At 34.2% G+C, this 20284-nt stretch overlaps 2 protein-coding genes across 6 annotated transcripts; one reads left to right on the top strand and one right to left on the bottom strand.

Annotated features, from left to right (window-relative positions):
* Positions 1-5143: 5143 nt before the first annotated feature.
* Positions 5144-6043, bottom strand: LOC118647179. The gene has a single exon (XM_036291536.1). It carries the CDS (start codon positions 6041-6043, stop codon positions 5144-5146), a length of 900 nt encoding a protein of 299 aa, XP_036147429.1.
* A 367-nt stretch (positions 6044-6410) lies between these two features.
* On the top strand, positions 6411-20223 carry LOC105830748 (inositol-3-phosphate synthase 1-B). Of its 5 annotated transcripts, none has more exons than XM_012670277.3 (8): positions 6411-6549; positions 8342-8499; positions 11337-11509; positions 14016-14286; positions 16316-16570; positions 17331-17573; positions 18563-18671; positions 19288-20223. In XM_012670277.3, the coding sequence occupies exons 2-8, from the start codon at positions 8365-8367 to the stop codon at positions 19665-19667; spliced, it is 1566 nt and encodes a 521-aa protein (XP_012525731.1). In that variant the 5' UTR covers positions 6411-6549; positions 8342-8364; the 3' UTR covers positions 19668-20223. The 5 variants fall into 5 exon arrangements, with proteins under 5 accessions (XP_012525731.1, XP_028048840.1, XP_012525732.1 ...); XM_012670278.3 differs by having other exon boundaries at positions 6437-6906; XM_036291158.1 differs by having other exon boundaries at positions 6437-6787.
* Positions 20224-20284: the final 61 nt, after the last annotated feature.

Raw genomic sequence — 20284 nt, forward strand, 5'->3', positions numbered from 1 at the left:
TGTACAAAAACCCTTTGTATATATGTATATAATACATAGCAATAAATGTTAATAATGTATAATAAGTGAGTTATATTCTTTCTTTTCCATTATATGTGTATATACGAATATGCATATATATGTATAACATGAGAAAAGAAAGTGGATGCATTCAGTAGCACAACCGCTCACTGAGCGGCTAAGTAGCAATTGAAGATGATTAGATCTTAATTACCTTTGGATCCAACAAATCTGCACCTTCAATTGCTACTTAGCCGCTCAGTGAGCGGTTGCGCTCCTGGATCCATCTGCCTCTGTTTGCAACGTGAACCTATAGAAATTTATTTGTAATTACAATGTTTGTCCGTTTCTGTCCACATTCTGAACGCACCGAGTGTAGACAGTATCTATCCGTAATTACCGATGCTACATCCATCTGCCTCTGTTTGCAACGACAACATATAGCAATTTATTTGTAATTACGGATATGCGTTCACGATATGAATAGAAACCGATCAAAATCATATCCGTAATTACAACTAAATTCCTATAGGTTGACGTTACAAACAGAGGCAGGTGGATGTAGCATCCGTAATTACGGATAGATACTGTCTACACTCGGTGCGTTCAGAATGTGGACAGAAACGGATAAACATTGTATCTGTAATTACAAATAAATTCCTATAGGTTGACGTTGCAAACAGAGGCAGGTGGATGTAGCATCCGTAATTACGGATAGATACTGTCTACACTCGGTGCGTTCAGAATGTGGACAGAAACGGATAAACATTGTATCTGTAATTACAAATAAATTCCTATAGGTTGACGTTGCAAACAGAGGCAGGTGTATGTAGCATCCGTAATTACGGATAGATACTGTCTACACTCGGTGCGTTCAGAATGTGGACAGAAACGGATAAACATTGTATCCGTAATTACAAATAAATTCCTATAGGTTGACGTTGCAAACAGAGGCAGGTGTATGTAGCATCCGTAATTACGGATAGATACTGTCTACACTCGGTGCGTTCAGAATGTGGACAGAAACGGATAAACATTGTATCCGTAATTACAAATAAATTCCTATAGGTTGACGTTGCAAACAGAGGCAGGTGTATGTAGCATCCGTAATTACGGATAGATACTGTCTACACTCGGTGCGTTCAGAATGTGGACAGAAACGGATAAACATTGTATCCGTAATTACAAATAAATTCCTATAGGTTGACGTTGCAAACAGAGGCAGGTGTATGTAGCATCCGTAATTACGGATAGATACTGTCTACACTCGGTGCGTTCAGAATGTGGACAGAAACGGATAAACATTGTATCCGTAATTACAAATAAATTCCTATAGGTTGACGTTGCAAACAGAGGCAGGTGTATGTAGCATCCGTAATTACGGATAGATACTGTCTACACTCGGTGCGTTCAGAATGTGGACAGAAACGGATAAACATTGTATCCGTAATTACAAATAAATTCCTATAGGTTGACGTTGCAAACAGAGGCAGGTGTATGTAGCATCCGTAATTACGGATAGATACTGTCTACACTCGGTGCGTTCAGAATGTGGACAGAAACGGATAAACATTGTATCCGTAATTACAAATAAATTCCTATAGGTTGACATTGCAAACAGAGGCAGGTGGATGTAGCATCCGTAATTACAGATAGATACTGTCTACACTCGGTGCGTTCAGAATGTGGACAGAAACGGATAAACATTGTATCCGTAATTACAAATAAATTCCTATAGGTTGACGTTGCAAACAGAGGCAGGTGGATGTAGCATCCGTAATTACGGATAGATACTGTCTACACTCGGTGCGTTCAGAATGTGGACAAAAGCGGATAAACATTGTATCCGTAATTACAAATAAATTCCTATAGGTTGACGTTGCAAACAGAGGCAGGTGGATGTAGCATCCATAATTACGGATAGATACTGTCTACACTCGGTGCGTTCAGAATGTGGACAGAAACGGATAAACATTGTATCCGTAATTACAAATAAATTCCTATAGGTTGACGTTGCAAACAGAGGCAGGTGGATGTAGCATTCGTAATTACGAATAGATACTGTCTACACTCGGTGCGTTCAGAATGTGGACAAAAGCGGATAAACATTGTATCCGTAATTACAAATAAATTCCTATAGGTTGACGTTGCAAACAGAGGCAGGTGGATGTAGTATCCGTAATTACGGATAGATACTGCCTACACTCGGTGCGTTCAGAATGTGGACAGAAACGGATAAACATTGTATCCGTAATTACAAATAAATTCCTATAAGTTGACGTTGCAAACAGAGGCAGGTGGATATAGCATCCGTAATTGCAGACAGATATCGTCAGCATTTGATGCATACAGGTTGCAAACAAAAACGGACAGAATTTATATCTGCAAAAACTTATAAATGCGGATATATGGATAAATTACTGATACATACAGTTACACGCTGTTGCAATTTCTGACTGCATTTGCGAATGCGATAGTGTTGCTTATAGAAACCGATAGTAGTTGAGTCTTTTCTTTAAGCTTACAGATACAACGTATAGGATTCCGTTAAAAACTGTTAGAAATTCTATCTTTTTCTAACTGTTTCTATCTGTTTCTAATAGAAATTTTTACCAGGGGTGACATGAGAGGGCGGACTTCAGAGTGCGGTGCCAACGCTCTAATATGCCATTAGAGGCGGGATGATATGGTGAAGTTCTCGTTCGTTTGCATCCTATGAGATTAGTTAGGACTCTAAAAAGCTCTGCTTCAAACTGAGTACCCTGGTCAGTTGTGATAATTCTTGGAGCGCCAAACCTTGAAATCCACGCTGAGAAAAAGGCTTTTGCAACAGATTCGGCCGTTGCTTCAACAAGTGGAACTGCTTCTGGCCATCTGGTGTATCGGTCCATCATAGTGAGACAATACCTGTAATTACTAACTATAGGTAAGGGTCCAATGATGTCTAAATGTACCTGATTGAATCTTTCATCCGGAATTGCGATTTTGTCGGGGATGTGTTTGATATGCCGATGAACCTTGGCCCTTTGACATGGGAGGCATGTTTTCACCCAGTATGTAATATCTTTGTTCATATTAGGCCACACGAACTTTTGACGGATCTGGTGTCGTGTTGATCTTCCGCTTGGATGTGCCATGTTGTGGACGGTATTAAAAATCCTTTTGCGTAAAGCTTCTGGAATGTAGGGTTTGATTGCTTCCTCGGTACACTCGCAGTATATTGGATGTGGTGAGTTGGGCAAAGTAAATTGTCGTAACTTTAAGTTTGTTTTTCCGTCCAAGATTTCTTTTAATTCTTCATCGTGTTGTTGTTTTTCAGCTAGTTCTTCTGTGGAGACGATCACTGGGCATTCTATTGCTGCAATTCGTGAAAGTGCGTCTGCTGCAACATTGTGTTCTCCTCGTAGATAAATGATGTCTGTGGTTATCTGGCTGATGAGATCTAGTTGTCTGATTTGCCTAGGTGATGCTTTATTAGCTTTTTGTTGGAAGGCAAAAATCAAAGGCTTATGATCTGTGCGAATAGTTAGTTGTCTTCCTTGCACTAAATCTTTAACATATTTGATTGCTTGATATATAGCTAGTAATTCACGATCGTACGTGCTATAATTTCGTTGAGCACTATTGAGTTTTTTGGAGAAAAACATTAATGGCTGTGGTTTTCCTTCCACTATTTGTTCCAGTGTAGCTCCAATGGCTGTATCTGAAGCATCAGTCGTGAGAACTAGCGGTGCATCCTCTTGAGGGTGTGTGAGCATTGTAGACTCTGACAAGCTTTGTATACACTTGTCGAAAGCCCTGTTTGCTGGTTCAGTCCAGATAATTGGTCTTTTATCATTCTTTTTACTATTTTTCAGGTATTCATTAAGGATGGCTTGATCATGCGCTGCGTTTTTAATGCATCTTCTATAATAGTTTAACATACCTAAGAACCTGCGTAGTTCAACGATGGTTTTAGGTTTTGGATAGTTGGCAATAGCTTTTATCTTTTCAGGTAAGGGTTCAATTCCTTGGTTAGATATCCGATAACCCAAAAAGTCGACTTGTTCTTTCCCAAAGGTGCATTTGGAAGTATTAATAGTAACTCCTGCATTTTGTAGTCTTTTAAAAACTTCTTGTAGATGTTGAACATGTTGCTCTGGTGTTTTTGATGCAATGAGGATATCATCCACGTAGCAGTATACATAATCCAGGTCTTGAAAGATGGAATTCATATAGCGCTGGAAAGTTTGCGCCGCGTTTTTGAGTCCAAAAGGCATTGCTATAAATTCAAACAAGCCAAATGGTGTGATAACGGCGGTTTTTAGTATGTCCTCTTCGGCCAATGGGATATTATAGTATGCTTTTACTAAGTCGATGGTAGAGAAAATATTTCTGCCATGCAGACCGTGCGTAAAATCGTGGATATGAGGTAGCGGGTATTTGTCAGGTACTGTAATGGCATTTAATCCGCGATAATCGCCACATGGGCGCCAAACTCCAGTTGTCTTTTTCGGAACAAGATGTAACGGTGAGGCCCAAGGACTGCTGGAGGGTCTGCAAATTCCTGCTTCGATGAGATATGTAAACTCGGCTTTCGCTATCTTTAGTTTCTCTGGTGGTAGCCTACGGAAAGGTTGTGCCACTGGAGGTCCTTTGGTGATAATATGATGTGCCACTCCGTGTGATTTAACTGTAGGAGGTTGTGATGGCTTTGTTAATCCTGGAAATTCAGCGAGTAATTTGTAAAAATGTGAATCCGGTCTGATTGTGGAAATTGTTGTGTGGGATTTTGAAATTAATTGTCCCTTGCACTCCATTCCTGTGATGTTGTCCTGGATGTTTCTTTTGCGGAGGTTAACTGACAAATTATAGTGGTACAAGAAATCAGCTCCCATTATTGGTGTTGATACATTGGCTACGCAAAATGTCCATGTAAGCGACCGTTTCAAACCTAGGTTAAGTGTGAGTATTCTCTCTCCGTAGGTCTTAATGGGTAGCCCGTTAGCTGCGTACAGTTGTAATGCTGATTGTTTTGCTTTCCTGTCTATAGCTTTCTTTGGCAACAACGAGATGTCTGCACCGGTGTCTACCAAGAAACGTAATCCACTATTTTGGTCCTTGACATGGAGCCTGCGCTGATTATAACCGTCGGATACGGCTCCTATTGCCGGCGGCTGCTGGAGTTTTCCCGTTTGGCTAAGGGATGTTTCGAGTCGCATGGGAGTAGGCATTTCCAAGCTTTTTCGCCGAAATGCCGATGATAATAACATGTAGTTTGTGATGTATCCTTTACTTTATCTTGGCTGTTGGATCTCTTATTTGTTTTGCCTCTAGATCTAGAACGTGCTCTTCTTTTTCCTATAGCGGCTACGGACTTAGTGAGTTTACTGATTTGATTGTTTAAAGTCTGCATAGAGTCCGGCTGCGAGACACTTGTTGTAGCTATGGTGCCGTGACCTGCTCCTCTGTCGTGTGCTTTATCGGCACAAGCTGCGAGTTTGTCAAGGCTTACCTCATCTAACACAGCTAACAATTCTTGGATTCTGGGAGGGAGTCTTTGAAGCCATAACGTCCTTAACATGCTATCGGTAACGTTTGTGCCTGCCAGCGTACGCATTTCCCTTAATAAAACGGAAGGGGTCTTGTCACCCAATTCCGTGGCATCGAGCAATGTCCGCATTTGTTTTTCGAGGGAATCTGAAAAACGTTCTATTAGTGTGGCTTTAAGTGTTTCATATTTACCTATCGTTGGCGGTTGTTCCAGGATGTCGGCTACTGCAATCATCGAATGTTCGTCAAGATGTCTGACGACTGCACTATATTTGATCTCGTCTGAGCGTATGCGGTAGGCAGTAAATTCGCATTCAATGGCCGCGAACCATAATTTTGGCCGATTTCGCCAGAATGCAGCCAATTTCACGTTGCGGAATTCATTTGCTTGAATTTCAACGGGTGTGATTATGTTATCTTGCATATCCTCCGTAGTTTGCTTGTCCCTTGGAGAGGTATTACCCGATTTTTCACTTCCCGAGGCTTGCTTGGGCGAATGGTCGACCGGCATGTTTACTTGCAAAATTTTTTTGAGGCGAGAAAGATGTTCGTGTCAATCGTTATCTCATTCGAATTACTTTCGTCGCGGTCACCAGTTTTATGTAGCGTATTCGCAGGGTAAGATAAAACGAATGGATTTTCATAAAACACTTTACTTCTTACTTTATTCGTGAATATTGTTACAGAAGATTTCTTTTAACTCGCCTTACTTAAAACCTACTACTGAAACTCAAGACTAGCTACTCTATCTATACTCTTTCTAGGGGGATTTCGCCTTGGCCAATCAGGCCCGTGGACAAGTTGATTGAGCGCTGCAACGCCACACCTCTTTCGATCCCTAAACCCTGACACATTTGAGGAGTAGTATATTTTCTTTGATTGCGCGCAGCAGAAGCGGCGACGAGCAGGAGTGCGGTGACAAACGACGAACGACACGACAGCAACGACTACGACGACGATAGTTGCGCCGCAATTACGTTTTGGCTGGTTTTGGCAGGCAGCAGGATTAGCAGGACGGTCTGTAGCTGTGGCGAGTGGTGGCGTATCGTCGCGAGGGACAACGAAGAAAGAGTTTCGACCGATTATATCTGATTATATCCAATTATATCCTGTGTGGCTATCACTACCGTGGCTACTACCTTCTCTTGCCTTCTCTCTTCTACTTACTGCTTCATCGTCCATTTGTCGCCGCTTTTCACCCTTGACTCGTTCGCGAATTGCGCGAGCGTGCGCGCAAATGTTTATTAATTAATCGGTAAATTTTAGTGTTTTGAATTTTCACGACGTTACTTACGTAAATGAACGTTACTCGACGTTACTGTTTTTCAAACGATTAAAAGTTTTTTCTTCATCAAACACGTAACTGTCGAGATTGTAAGTATTAATTGTAAATGACACGACCATTTTCGAGAAAATCTGAAAATCGGTCATTAATCTTCTCAAGGGATGATTTTTTCCGTGCTCATGAGCATACGAAAATGTCTTAGGCCTGTTTCTACCAACGTAGATTAACTTTAATCTCTGTTTAATTTACTTAATTGTTATCTCATTCTAAGTTCCAAAAATTAAAAAGAGATAAAGAATAAGTTAATCCAAAATTAAAGTTAATCTACGTTGGTAGAAATAGACCTTAGGGTCGGTTGTTCCAACTTGTTGGTAAATTTACCTATCAGGTAAATATATGTTTGTCTTTATTTATTTAAAAAAAGAAATAAAAATAAACACATGCTTACCTGGTAAACTTACCTATCAGATAAATATATGTGTCTTTATTTATTTAAAAAAAGAAATGAAGATGACGTATGCGTACCTAGTAGGTATGTTTACTAAAAAGTTGGAACAACTGGTCCTTAAGCGAGGTCTACAATACATTAAGCATGGAGTAAGGCGTAAGAGTAGGTTTAAGCAGGCGTAAGAACGCCACTTCCGGCGTAAGAGAGCTGGCGTAACGGCGTAAGCGAAATAAATTAATTTTATTTCCTACTCTTACTTTTACGCTTACGCTGTTACACTCAGCCAATCAGAGCAGTGTGTTTCCTATTCTTGACATTGCTAATTGGCCGTATTTCTTACGCGTATTTTATCGTTCTAGATAAAACTATTGTGAGCAACTTACGACAAAATCGTTACTCCTACTCTTACGCCTTACTCTATGCTTACTCCGTGTATTGTAGATCTCGCTTTAAACGTGGTCTGCAATACATGGAGTAAGCGTGGAGTAAGAAGTAACGGTAGATGTAAAGGCGTAAGCGAAATAAATTAATTTTATTTCCTACTCCTACTCCATCTTTTACGCATTACGCTCGGCCAATTAGAGCGCAGGAATAGCCGCGAACAGTCCAAATAATGCCATTTGTTTTATAAAATCGTAGAAAATTATATGGCAAATCGTTACTCTTACTCTTACTCCTTACTCTACGGTTACTTCATATATTGTAGACCACGCTTTACGCATATCGAAAATCCACGCATGAGTGTGGAACGTCTATTTTCACTCTGAGATAACCTGAATAATTTGAACCTAACCCGTAGTCTACCATTTTCCAAAAATATTTGCTTGGACGACCAGTGATAGCTGTCCCCCCCCTCCCCCCCCTCTCTCTCTCTCTCTCTCTCTCTCTTTCTCGACCGGCAGTGACATTGTATGCTTTCCAGCAAGACACAGTGTAACACAGTGTCCATTAGTGTGAGAAAGAACATATCAGTATGTCTCACTCACACTAGTGGACACTGTGTTACACTGTGTCTTGCTGAAAAGCACACATTGACAACTGATTACCAAAGTAGTTAATATTTCAATTCATTTTAGCTTGTTCTTCGTCGTTACTGGAGATGGCGAGTTTGAAGGTGCGCGTCAACTCGCCAAGGGTGCACTACTCGGAGGATTTCATCGAGGCGGAGTATGAGTATCAGACGGCTAAGGTGGTCGAGGCCGAAGCCGACGAGTACGGTCGAAATACCTACACGGTGAGAATTTATTATCCATTTATCGATCCACTCGTCTGTCCAGTTGTCACGAACGTGTCACTGATACCCATGCCGGTTGATATTGGCTCTACTCGTTCAACTAGCACTCTCTTTCTTATCTAACAAATGAAACAATTGACAAAGCTTTTCATTGCCTTCACTGTTAATGATTATAAACGATCCTTTTATATACACCTTCGACCCTACAACGACCGAAAATAAAAAGATGTAGAAGTGTCTTAAAGATTAATTATTTTTCTCTTCAAAATTATAAATTGTTTTTTTTAAGTCTCACAAAAGCATAATTTTCAAGTTAATAATTATGATATTTATTTTTAATTTACAGTTTTTATTCAGGTTGATGTTAATATATGATAGCTATGATAAAAGTTGACGAATTGCTACAACAAACGATTTTTCAAATATTTTCATTAAAAAGATATGACACAAGTAAATATGTCATGAATTATGATGAAAAAATGTATAGTTGAAAGGACAGTCTTTTACGACACACACGCCCGCCCATAACACACATAAAATTCTCTCTTCATTGATTAATTCCAACTTTTACAAGTTCTTTGTCTTGCTTTCAAATCTTTGCACTTGTGATTTTTTTGTCACATTTTGATACAACAGTGTGATTAAGAAAAATATTGCACGCACCATCCTTTATATGTAGGTAATAAATTTTGAAATATATTGTAATATTGTACATGTAAGTGATATTGCAAAGTAAGATTGTTCTATATCATTCTAAAAGGCTTCTATAAGATCGATCCTTCCCAGATAGCACAAAATATTATCATAAATATTTATAAATATTTTATTTTCAAAAAATATTTTTTAAAGATTATATAATTATTTTTATAAACCATTTAGAAATAATACAAAAATTATTATCAACAATATATAGAATATATTTTTAAAATGTACTGAAAAATATTTATGGTATATAAACTTGAAATATTTTTTATATTCTTTGATAATAATGGTATAAATATTTATTTTAAATATTTTCGTAAATGTTTGTCATAATTTTTTTTATACCTGACAAACTTGGACATAAAAATATGTACAAAATATTTATTATAAATATTTTTCCTTATAAATATTTTGTGCTATCTGGGTTATAAGGATAACAATGGTCCCTTTCTCTCTCTCTCTCTCTCTCTCTCTCTCTCTCTCTCTCTCTCTCTCTTTAGTTTTTAGTTTTTTTAAATTGTTTTATCAAATTGTTATTTTATTTGTCCTGGGGCGCTGGGGCATTATTACAATAAATCTAATCTAATCTAATCTAATCTAATCTAATCTAATCTAATCTCTCTCTCTCTCTCTCCCTCTCTCTCTCTCTCTCTCTCTCTCTCTCTCTCTCTCTCTTTCTCTCTCTCTCTCTCTCTCTCTCCCCCCCTCTCTCCTCTCTTTGTCTTTCTCTCCTCTTCCCCCTTCCTCCTTTTTTCTCCCTCTTCCTTCTATCTCCCTTCCTCTCCCTTTTTTTCTGGCGCGTTCACGCATACGCACAAAACATATAGCATAATCATATATTTTTTTACATATGTATATCTAATTCTATCTACTAAACTAGATCATTAAGGACTATATTATTAACCTTAGGTCTGCATAGTTATTTTTCTGTATACATATAGATCTACTCGGGGATCTAGGGAATACCGGTGTCAGTCTTTTCCGCAAAGCGTGCTCGAAAAAATTATCATATTGATTAATTTTATTATCAATAAATTATAAATAATTAAAATATACAATATATTCATTTAGTAGTTAATTACTGACCCAAGAAAAATATTCTGCTGTAGCTACTTAAAATATTTATTATTTTTTAAACTAATAGAGATAAACAAAAACATTTTTTATTAAAAAAATTTTTTTGAAACTTAAAGAATATTGGGCAATTAAAATTTTAATTATTTTCAATAAAAAACTACAAAGTTTTAAGAACAATAAATTATCAAATTTTTATTTTTGACGGTTGGTTGGTAAAAATTAGTTTTTGTGTTGAGATAAACGAAATCGTCTTGTACTATGCTTGTGTGTGTATGGGTGTGCGTGCGTGCGTGTGTGTGTATGTGTATGTGTGAAGAAACTATGTTCAACTATGAATATTTCAAGATTTATATAATCGTTTAAATGATCCTAATATTTAATAGTTTAAGGCAGCAATCATGTAATTTTTTCCTTAGGGCGGAAACGTGAAAAGTGAAAAGTTTCATGTAACTATCTCTTTCTATTAGTGTTGAATAGAAAGAGACAGTAACTTGAAACTTTTCACTTTTTACGTTTCCGCCCTAGAGAAAAAATTACATGATCGATACTCAGATTGAGAACGGATCTTTCTATTTTTTCACAACTACCAATTTATATTATGTACTTGCAATAAACAAGTATTGAACCCTTTATGTTTCAACATTATGTTTTAAGCAAATTTGTAAATAAATTCAATAATAATTTTTTTTCCGAAAAATCACAAATTTCTAATTTTAGTTGTGGTCAATACCTTCACCTGTATAACATATGTCAAGGTCGAGATATGTGATGTGTTACCTTATATTAATTGAATATGGATTGAATAAATGCTTTTACATATTAAAATGTCAACAAAAATGTTCAAAGATTATATATAGAAATGGACATTCCAATTCTCTTTTGTGTTTATTTAATCATACTTGCATTCCTTATACTGTAATATTAAAAATTATGAAAAATATAAATTTTGTAAATTTCTATTATTATTTATATTTGTCTAAATATTACATCCTTTTTTTAAGCACACAAAATACTTTCTCTTGGAATACTGTTTCAATCATACAGACTGTTCTTTGCAGGTGACACCTTTATCAACGAAATTGCTGATCAGGACTAGTATTCGAGTTCCAAAACTAGGTTTGATGCTAGTCGGTTGGGGTGGCAACAACGGTAGCACCGTGACTGCAGCTTTATTGGCGAACAAGCTTAAATTATCATGGGAGGCCAAGGAAGGTCTGAAAACTGCCAATTGGTATGTTTTTTATTAATTTTTCTTAATTTATTTATTATTTAATGTAGACTATTTCAAGTACTGTTTGTATCTATACAAACAAGTTAATAAAAACTCTTTAAAAAATCATTATTGTGGGAATCCTGAAGCAAATTACCGAAATTTTTTATTAAAAAATATCTTTGAATTAGTTTTACAAAATTCTAAATTCTTTTACACAATCAAAGTATGCGCCAAAATAAAGAGGACAAAGGGCGTTTTCATGTTAATAACAACTTTAATAACTTTAAAAAATTTTCAATATGTTAACCAATTTTTTATTATTAATATAAAATTATTTCTCTGAGAAGATTAAATATATAAAGTTACACGGAGAAAAATATTTTTGCTGTGACAACAAAACCTTCTTGCTTGCTACGGCATATTCGTTGTGACACCAAAAAAAATTTATTATAACTAATTTTTCACGATCTTGATCTTTACAGCAAAATATGTTTTGTCGGTACAACTAAACGAATTTTGTTAAGTAAATTTGTCCGTAGAATCAAATTAATTTGCTGTGAGAACAAGCCTGAAAACAGTCTGTTCTTGGCAAACATATTTTGTTAATATAGCAAAATCATCATTGCTGATACAAATTTGTCAGGACAGCAAATAAAATTTGTTATTGTAATCAAACTAGTTTAGCTGCGTTATTTCCCGCCAGTTAGTGCGCAGTGCCGCCAATTAGGCGAGCAGGCGGCTTAAGAGCCTAAACACAATGCCAGGCAACAGGCAATAGGAACAGAAATAATGAAGAAGAAAAAGAGAGAAAGGATCTTCTCTCTTTCTTTATTTCCTGTTCCTATTGCCTGTTGCCTGGCATTGTGTAATGGCCTTAACTGTCTCGGGAGTAAGCTGCAACCAACACGCTACGTAAAAACCACCCGCAGCGCGATTAAAGCAAACCAAAATCAGTTTTCTTTTCTGTGAAGGAGTTAGGCCGACTATCGATAGTGCTGCGCACTAACTGGCGGGCGAGCCTAAGGTTGCCCGATGTGGCGAAGAACCGCCATATAATACTTTTACAGAATGTATTTAGACGCAGGTAGATTTATATGTAATTACAGGTTTATTCGTTTTTAAAAAATCTTTTTTTCTATTCTAGCAAATTTTGCTCGTTCAGCAAAATTCCATAGTTGATACAACAAAAATACTTCGCTGGCAGAACAGAAATTGTTTTGCTCTTCTAACTAGAGAATTTACTAATTCAGCAAAACCATTTTTCAACTAGTAAAATTAGTACTCTTAGCAAATCGTGATTTTGCTATCCATATAATAACTAATGAAATTTGCTAGGACAGCATAAAATTTGCTGTGCCAGCAAATTATTTTTTTTCCGTGTTTAGATTAAAGATATTTCAGAATTTTATTTCTCTATTTTGTATGTCCATTATTTAGTATTATCTGTATAATAAATTAATTTATTTGAAATTTATATTTTTTGTCAAAAAGCTTCTGAAAGGAGAGAACAGTTGTAGTTTCTTTATTCAATTAATATTTTTATTTTTAACACTTATATTAATCTTACGATTCAAATTTATATTATTAGACGTGTTCAGCAGACGAAGCGAATAAGTGAACGCTCCATTGGTTCTTGTCTTTGCTTCTTCGCTGGATTTAAAAGCAGAAACCAATCATAGTAAAGAATTACTAAGCGTTCGCTCATAACCAGTAGTAGCACCCCGTGTCGGCACCTTTGATCTCCGCGTGGAGGTCCACGTGACCATCCGCCATTAAAATTCTGGACAGCAATCATGTAACTTTTTTCTTAGGGTGGAAAGTGAAAAGTGAAAAGTTTTATATAATTATCTCTTTCTATTAGTGTTGAATAGAAAGAGACGATAATTTGAAACTTTTCACTTTTCACGTTTCCGCTCTAGGGAAAAAATTACATGATTGATACCCAGAACCGAATAGAGAAAGTAATGATAGTGCCCCATCAACCTAGTTTCGAAATTACGAAAACTTACTTTTCAATATCTTTGGGATAACGAAAAAAAACTGCATTATGAATTACCAGTATTCTTATTGCATTGTTTAACACTGCACTTATTATAACCCATTTTTTTAAATAATCTTAAAATAATCTTATCTGGGCACGTGTGTACACGTATGTATGTACATATATACGTTCCTGACGCCTTGAATCTGATTAGGGGCTGCCCAAAACAAAAGCTGCGCAGCGTGATCTGCGCGCATTTTTTCGCTAAGTGGCACTACTGGTTATACTGTGGTTCACTGATCCGCTCGGTCTACTGAACGCGCCTACTAATACAAATTTGAATTGTAAGGTTAATTATAGTGTTAAAAATACAAATATTAATTAAATAAAGAAACTATAACTGTTCTCTCCTTTCAGAAGCTTTTGAAGAACTCATTTTGTATCCACTTTAATCTCGTATCTTTATTCCTTTTCTTTTTGCACATATACAGCTTTTATTTTTTTTCCACCATTTCCACTTTATTTCCATTATATATGTTTCAGGTATGGATCTCTGACGCAGGCGTCTACCGTGAAATTGGGCAGAAGAGTTAAAGGGGAAGACATTTATGTGCCCATTTCCAGCATGTTGCCTATGGTAAATCCTGATGACATCGAAATCGATGGCTGGGATATTTCGGATGTCAATCTCGCACAAGCCATGACGCGTGCTAAGGTTCTGGACGTAAACCTACAGGTACTGTTACGGCCCTACATGGTTGACATGCGGCCCAGGAAGAGCATATATTATCCCGATTTCATCGCTTCGAATCAGGTAATTATAATTTCGATAGGATTCAATTTTGCTTCTGCGTAAATAAAATATATACGCGAAATTGATCTTTGCTAATGGATTATAAAATCTAAATAATCCATGAAAATTCTCGCATAGAATCTTCAGTTTTCTTACATACAATATGAATTCTCGTCTATCTTCTGTTGAAAATTCAACAATATAATTATCTAATTACTATTATAATATTTAAGACTTAAATAACTATCAGATACCAATTAATTTCTTAAATTTTAAGCAATAATAAAATGCAAAATCTTAATTTACTATTTTTGACATTAGACAAAATTATCTTCAGTTTTTTACGTATGATTTCCTATTTCTTCAGGCAGCATTAAAGAAATGTGCAGAACTTGTTCCTTACCTCAAAATTTATTTTGCAAATTATATTTATGCTAAATTTATTTGAAATTCTCTTAATTTATTTTACTATATGTAATTTTAATGTAAAGAATGTTGGGTAAATTATAATTATATATGTTATTATCAGAGATCAAACTAATAACTACATTGAATTTAAATTTGTATGTACGACATTAAAAAATCTAGCGAAAAAGATATGCGTGCGCATCGTGAATGTAATGTGTGTGTGCGTGTGTGCATGTGTGCGTGCGTACATGGTGTATGTGTATGCATGTGTGTGGTGTATGGTATATGTGTGGGGGAGGGAAGGGGGGTCGAAAAACAAAGTCGTGCGTGCGTGTGTGTAAAAACTGAAAATTATAGTTCTAATTACTGCGTTATGTACTCGTAAAAATATATAATTTTTTGAATTTATTTTTATCTATAATTTCTATAAAAAATTCAACTATGTTATTGTGGAATGTTGTCATTTTTTGGAATAAAGATAGACGATAAATCATTATCTATGCAAGAAAATTAAAGGTAAGAGTGCGTCGAAATCCATAGGTTATACAATTAGATTTTATAATATTGTTTCTAATTTAAGAAGTTAAATTATATTGTTAGTTTTTCAAGACGGAAAATCATTATACGGTACCACGTAAGAAAACTGAAGGTGACAACGCGTTCAACTGTGAAACAAGAGGTATCAATAATTTTCAATGTCTTCAACATTCTATAAATATAACAAGAAATGACACAAAATTATTTTTATATCGTAACAATATAAAAAATCTTTGAATTTTATTTGGAAAAAATTAAATATGTGCGCGCGTACATACACACACACACACGCGCGCGCGCGCGCGCGCCCGCGTTTGTGTATTTTTTTATTGTATATATATATATATATATATTTTTTTTTTTTTTTTTTTTATGTAACTAAACACATGTACATATATACAGGATGTCCCATTTTAGTTGCTTAATTGAAATATCTTGCAAGAAACGTATTAAAAAAAAAATATTTCGATTGAAAGTTGCATTCTTTGTAAGAAAACAATAAAATTGTTATATGAAGATAAAACAACTTCTTAAAAAATGTAATAAAGATCATCACCATATTTTAAAATAAAATTGTATTTGATTTTTATATATAATAAGATACCTTATCAAAAATTGAGATATTTTATATTTTGTACAAAAATTTAGTTTTTATGTTAAAATTTAGTTATTTGTAAACCATTTTTTAATAACTCTAATCTTTATTAACTCTACTTTTATATGCAGACTGGTATTATTTGAAAAATATTGGAAAAATTTTATGTTATTCCATTTATATGACAAATATGATAACTTTTATAGAAAAAATTAATATTTTCAAAAACTGATTTTATTATTTGTTCGACTTTTGATCATAATTTAAAAAAAATTTTTTTTTTTTTTTAATTTTTCGAAATATTAGGGCAGTTAAAATTGGGACGTCCCGTGTGTGTATGTGTGTGTGTATATATAGTTATGTGTGATGTATACACACATATGTATATACACATAAAATTATTTTATAAGATTAATATATTGTTTACTTTTTCATCAATTAAATAATTACTTTTCTTTCATCATTGTCATTATATAAAATAATAAATATTTGCGAAATTTATTTACAAAGGGCAAAAGAGCAAATAATATCATCATGGGCACAAAGATCGAGCAACTTAACTCGATTCGCAATGATATAGTGCAGTTCAAGGCTACAAAAGGTCTCGACCAAGTTATTGTTCTGTGGACCGCAAATACCGAAAGATTCTCAGAGATCATAACAGGCGTCAACGATACAGCTGACAATCTGTTGAAGGCAATCGAGGAAGATCACTCAGAAATCAGTCCCAGCACGATGTTCGCTATAGCGGCTGCTTTAGAAGGAGTATGATTAAACTTGAAATATGATTTATTCTTTTCTCTTTGTAATAAGGAAAAAGAGATGCTTCTCCAAATTGCTATTTAACAAAAGTGTCAGTTATGTAATGGAGTAAATATAAGATATAGATTACAACTAAATTTTTTTCGACTTGAGAATCAAAAAAAGATCAATTTAGTAAATCAATTCAATGATAACATTTAAAATAAGATGGAACAATGAATAATATTAATGATAATGATGAATAATAATTATTATAAGAACTAAAAAAAAGAAATATAATTTTGAATAACTTAGTCTTTGCGACATGAAAGTATAATTCTTAAAATATATTCTCAAACAATAATAATAAAACTAATAAAATTAATGATACTTGATAATAATTGAGAATCTGTAACTAAACCCTTAGGCACACGAAACGATTTTCCATGCTAGATTGTATATGAGACGTCTTACTACGTATCCTCATTGGCTTACGATTGGCGACATAATCATCCGAGCCAATCAGGACACATATTAAGACGCCTCGTATGCGATCTAGCATGAAAAATCGTATCGTATGCCGAAGGCTTTACTCATAAAAAATTTTCTTTATACAAGAAGTTATATTACAATTTTTTGTGTATTCTTTTTTGCTTACATCTTTTATAAAACATTATAACTTTATGTATATTTGTATATATTTATTAGCAAAGAAACCACTTAAAATTGTGGTAGATGGAAAAATGCATATATATAGACAATTATATTTAAACAAGTTTTTCAGTGTACTTACATTAATGGATCACCACAAAACACCTTTGTGCCGGGTGCTCTTGAACTAGCCAAGAGGCAGAAGACGTTCATCGGTGGCGACGATTTCAAATCTGGTCAAACAAAGCTTAAATCTGTACTTGTGGATTTCCTCGTATCAGCTGGTATAAAACCAATGTCGATTGTCAGCTACAACCATTTAGGAAATAACGATGGTTACAATCTATCTGCACCACAGCAATTTCGCTCAAAAGAGGTACGTAATGGGAAAAACTATATATATATATATATATTAGTTTTATAGACAGTCAATTAAATCTCTTATCGACCAAGATGTTTTAAAGAAGGGTTTTTAATTTTCTAAATTTGTATTTAAAATATTTATTCTTCTTACACACAACTCTAAAATCTTTAAAATTACTTGTTAGCTTGTTAAGAACATTAATTATTTTGTGTATTACAAGATATTTTACGACTTGTATAAACTTGTATCACTCAGATTGTATGTATGGGTGCATGTGTACATACTAATACGCGAGTATTGATATTAATAATTAAATACTAATAATTTTACATTATACATAATATACATAATATTATATATATATAGAGAAAAGGCACTGAATTTGGAACAGTTTCCTAAATTGGAATTCCCTTATTTTTTGGAAATTAAACATCACATTATACGAATACCGAAAAAATATGATCTGCTTAGTTAATTAAAGAAATAAAAACCCATATTTCATACATTTATATCTTTTTCTATATAAAATCTGCTAAAAACGAATTCGTCAAAAGTGAGAGTTATATGTGCACGATTCTGTTCCTTAAACAAGCCTAATGGAATAACATTGAGTCTGTCGGACTACGTAATACATAATAAGATGTATAAATCAATAAAATGTAACATTAATACTTCGATTGTATACAAATTCTAAATTAGGCGCCCATTTCGTCAAATGCTCTTTTTGACATATATTACGAATACATTAATTATTAAAAAAATATAAAACAGTATTACAAAAATTACTATATCATTTAATAGAAGATACTTTCTAATTTGTATTCATGTTCTCAACATTGTTTTTCTAACTATTATTTAAGAAATATTGTCCAAAAACGAAGTGGTGTTCCAAATTCGCCTTTTCCATACATATTTATGTTTATTATATTATTTTTTATTTTTATAGAACTTTATTTGAAAATACCATGTCATCATATATATATAATTATTCTCATATACAGATCTCCAAGAGTAACGTTGTAGATGATATGGTGGAATCCAACAAGATTCTTTACAAGCCTGGAGAAAAGCCAGACCACTGCATTGTCATCAAATATGTTCCCTATGTTGGTAAGTATAAGCACATATCTTTTGCATTTGTACGTCATAATAACGTCTTTCATGATAAATACAAGAATTTTTTCCCTCTGTGCGCGCGCGCGAATATCTATATATTTTAAAGCAATTATGGCTGCATTTTCATCCCTTTGGCGCTGACAGCATTGTCATCATCAACAAAAATTGAAATAGCTTAATGTCGCCAGTAATTATAGTCAAAGAATGAGTTGAATAGTAGTCGACAAATTGGCAATATTTTATTATAAATCACATTGTTATCATCATTTCATCCTTGTTGTTCATTAAATATTAAACAAGGACAAATAATACAATCGTAAGCATCAAAGAGAACGCAGTCTATATGTGTTACTATTAGAGATATATCACACAGTTTTTTGTTACAACGTTTCTATTATAACATTTTTAACTTTTTTCATTAAATTCTCAGAATCTTTAAAATGCTTAAAATTCTTAATTCGAAATATCAAAAATTAAGATTTCTTAAAACTCATAAAATCCTCAAAAAATACTTAAAATTTTTTTGAAAAACTTGATAAATTCTTTAAAAATGAAATTTTCTTGAATTTTCACTGAAATATTACTTGATATTTTCTTTATATTTTCCCAGGTGACAGCAAGAGAGCCATGGATGAATATACTTCGGAAATCATGCTAGGTGGTCACAACACCATTGTGATCCATAATACGTGTGAAGATTCACTTCTCGCAACTCCCATCATTCTTGACCTTGTCATTTTGGCTGAACTTTGTTCTCGTATCACCTTCAAGAGAGCGGATTCTATCAATAACGAAGAATTTTCTGGCTTCCATAGTGTACTCTCTATTTTATCATATCTCTGCAAAGCTCCATTAGTGCCACATGGCACTCCAGTGGTGAACGCCTTGTTTCGACAACGGGCTGCCATCGAGAATATCCTGCGAGCCTGTTTGTCATTGCCACCGGAGAATAACATGTTGCTTGAACACAAAGTCAGCTTCAAAATTTAAAGAGTATTCAGTGATGACGAAATGAGAATAAAAAGGAAGAGAAAGAAAGAAAAGGAAAGAAATGGGAGAGATATAAGAAATGAGGGTGAAAGAGATAAGGATAGGAAAGTTTTTAAGTGATAATGAAAAGTGTTAATCTCGTTTGTTATCACACGAAAGAAAATTAGTAGTATTTTTTTAGTTCTTTTCACTCTCTTTATATAATATCAAATATTGGATATATAAGAGAGGAACACACACATGTATACTGTGCTGATCTCGAGACTATAAAAGACGAGAAATTTTGAGGACTGATTTTCTAATTTTATTAATGGGCTAATATTAATGGGCAATCAATTCAATTTTGATATAAAAATATATCAACATCAACAAAATTAATATTCCAATGACTATAGATTTTTCTTTATAATTTCGAATATTTTTTTAGTTGTATTAATTGTAATTATAAAGGACTTTTGTTAGGGATGTGCTAGATTATTGTTAATCAAAATTATTCATTGTAGCTAAATTTTTCAGCAAATATTGCTGCAATAATAAAGTTATTTTTAATATTAAATTGTCAATTAAAATTGTTCATCAAAATTAGAACATCATTTTTTACTTTTTTTTCTTATTAT

Source organism: Monomorium pharaonis, chromosome 8, assembly GCF_013373865.1.
Source record: "Monomorium pharaonis isolate MP-MQ-018 chromosome 8, ASM1337386v2, whole genome shotgun sequence".
NCBI classification, from domain to species: Eukaryota; Metazoa; Arthropoda; class Insecta; order Hymenoptera; family Formicidae; genus Monomorium; species Monomorium pharaonis.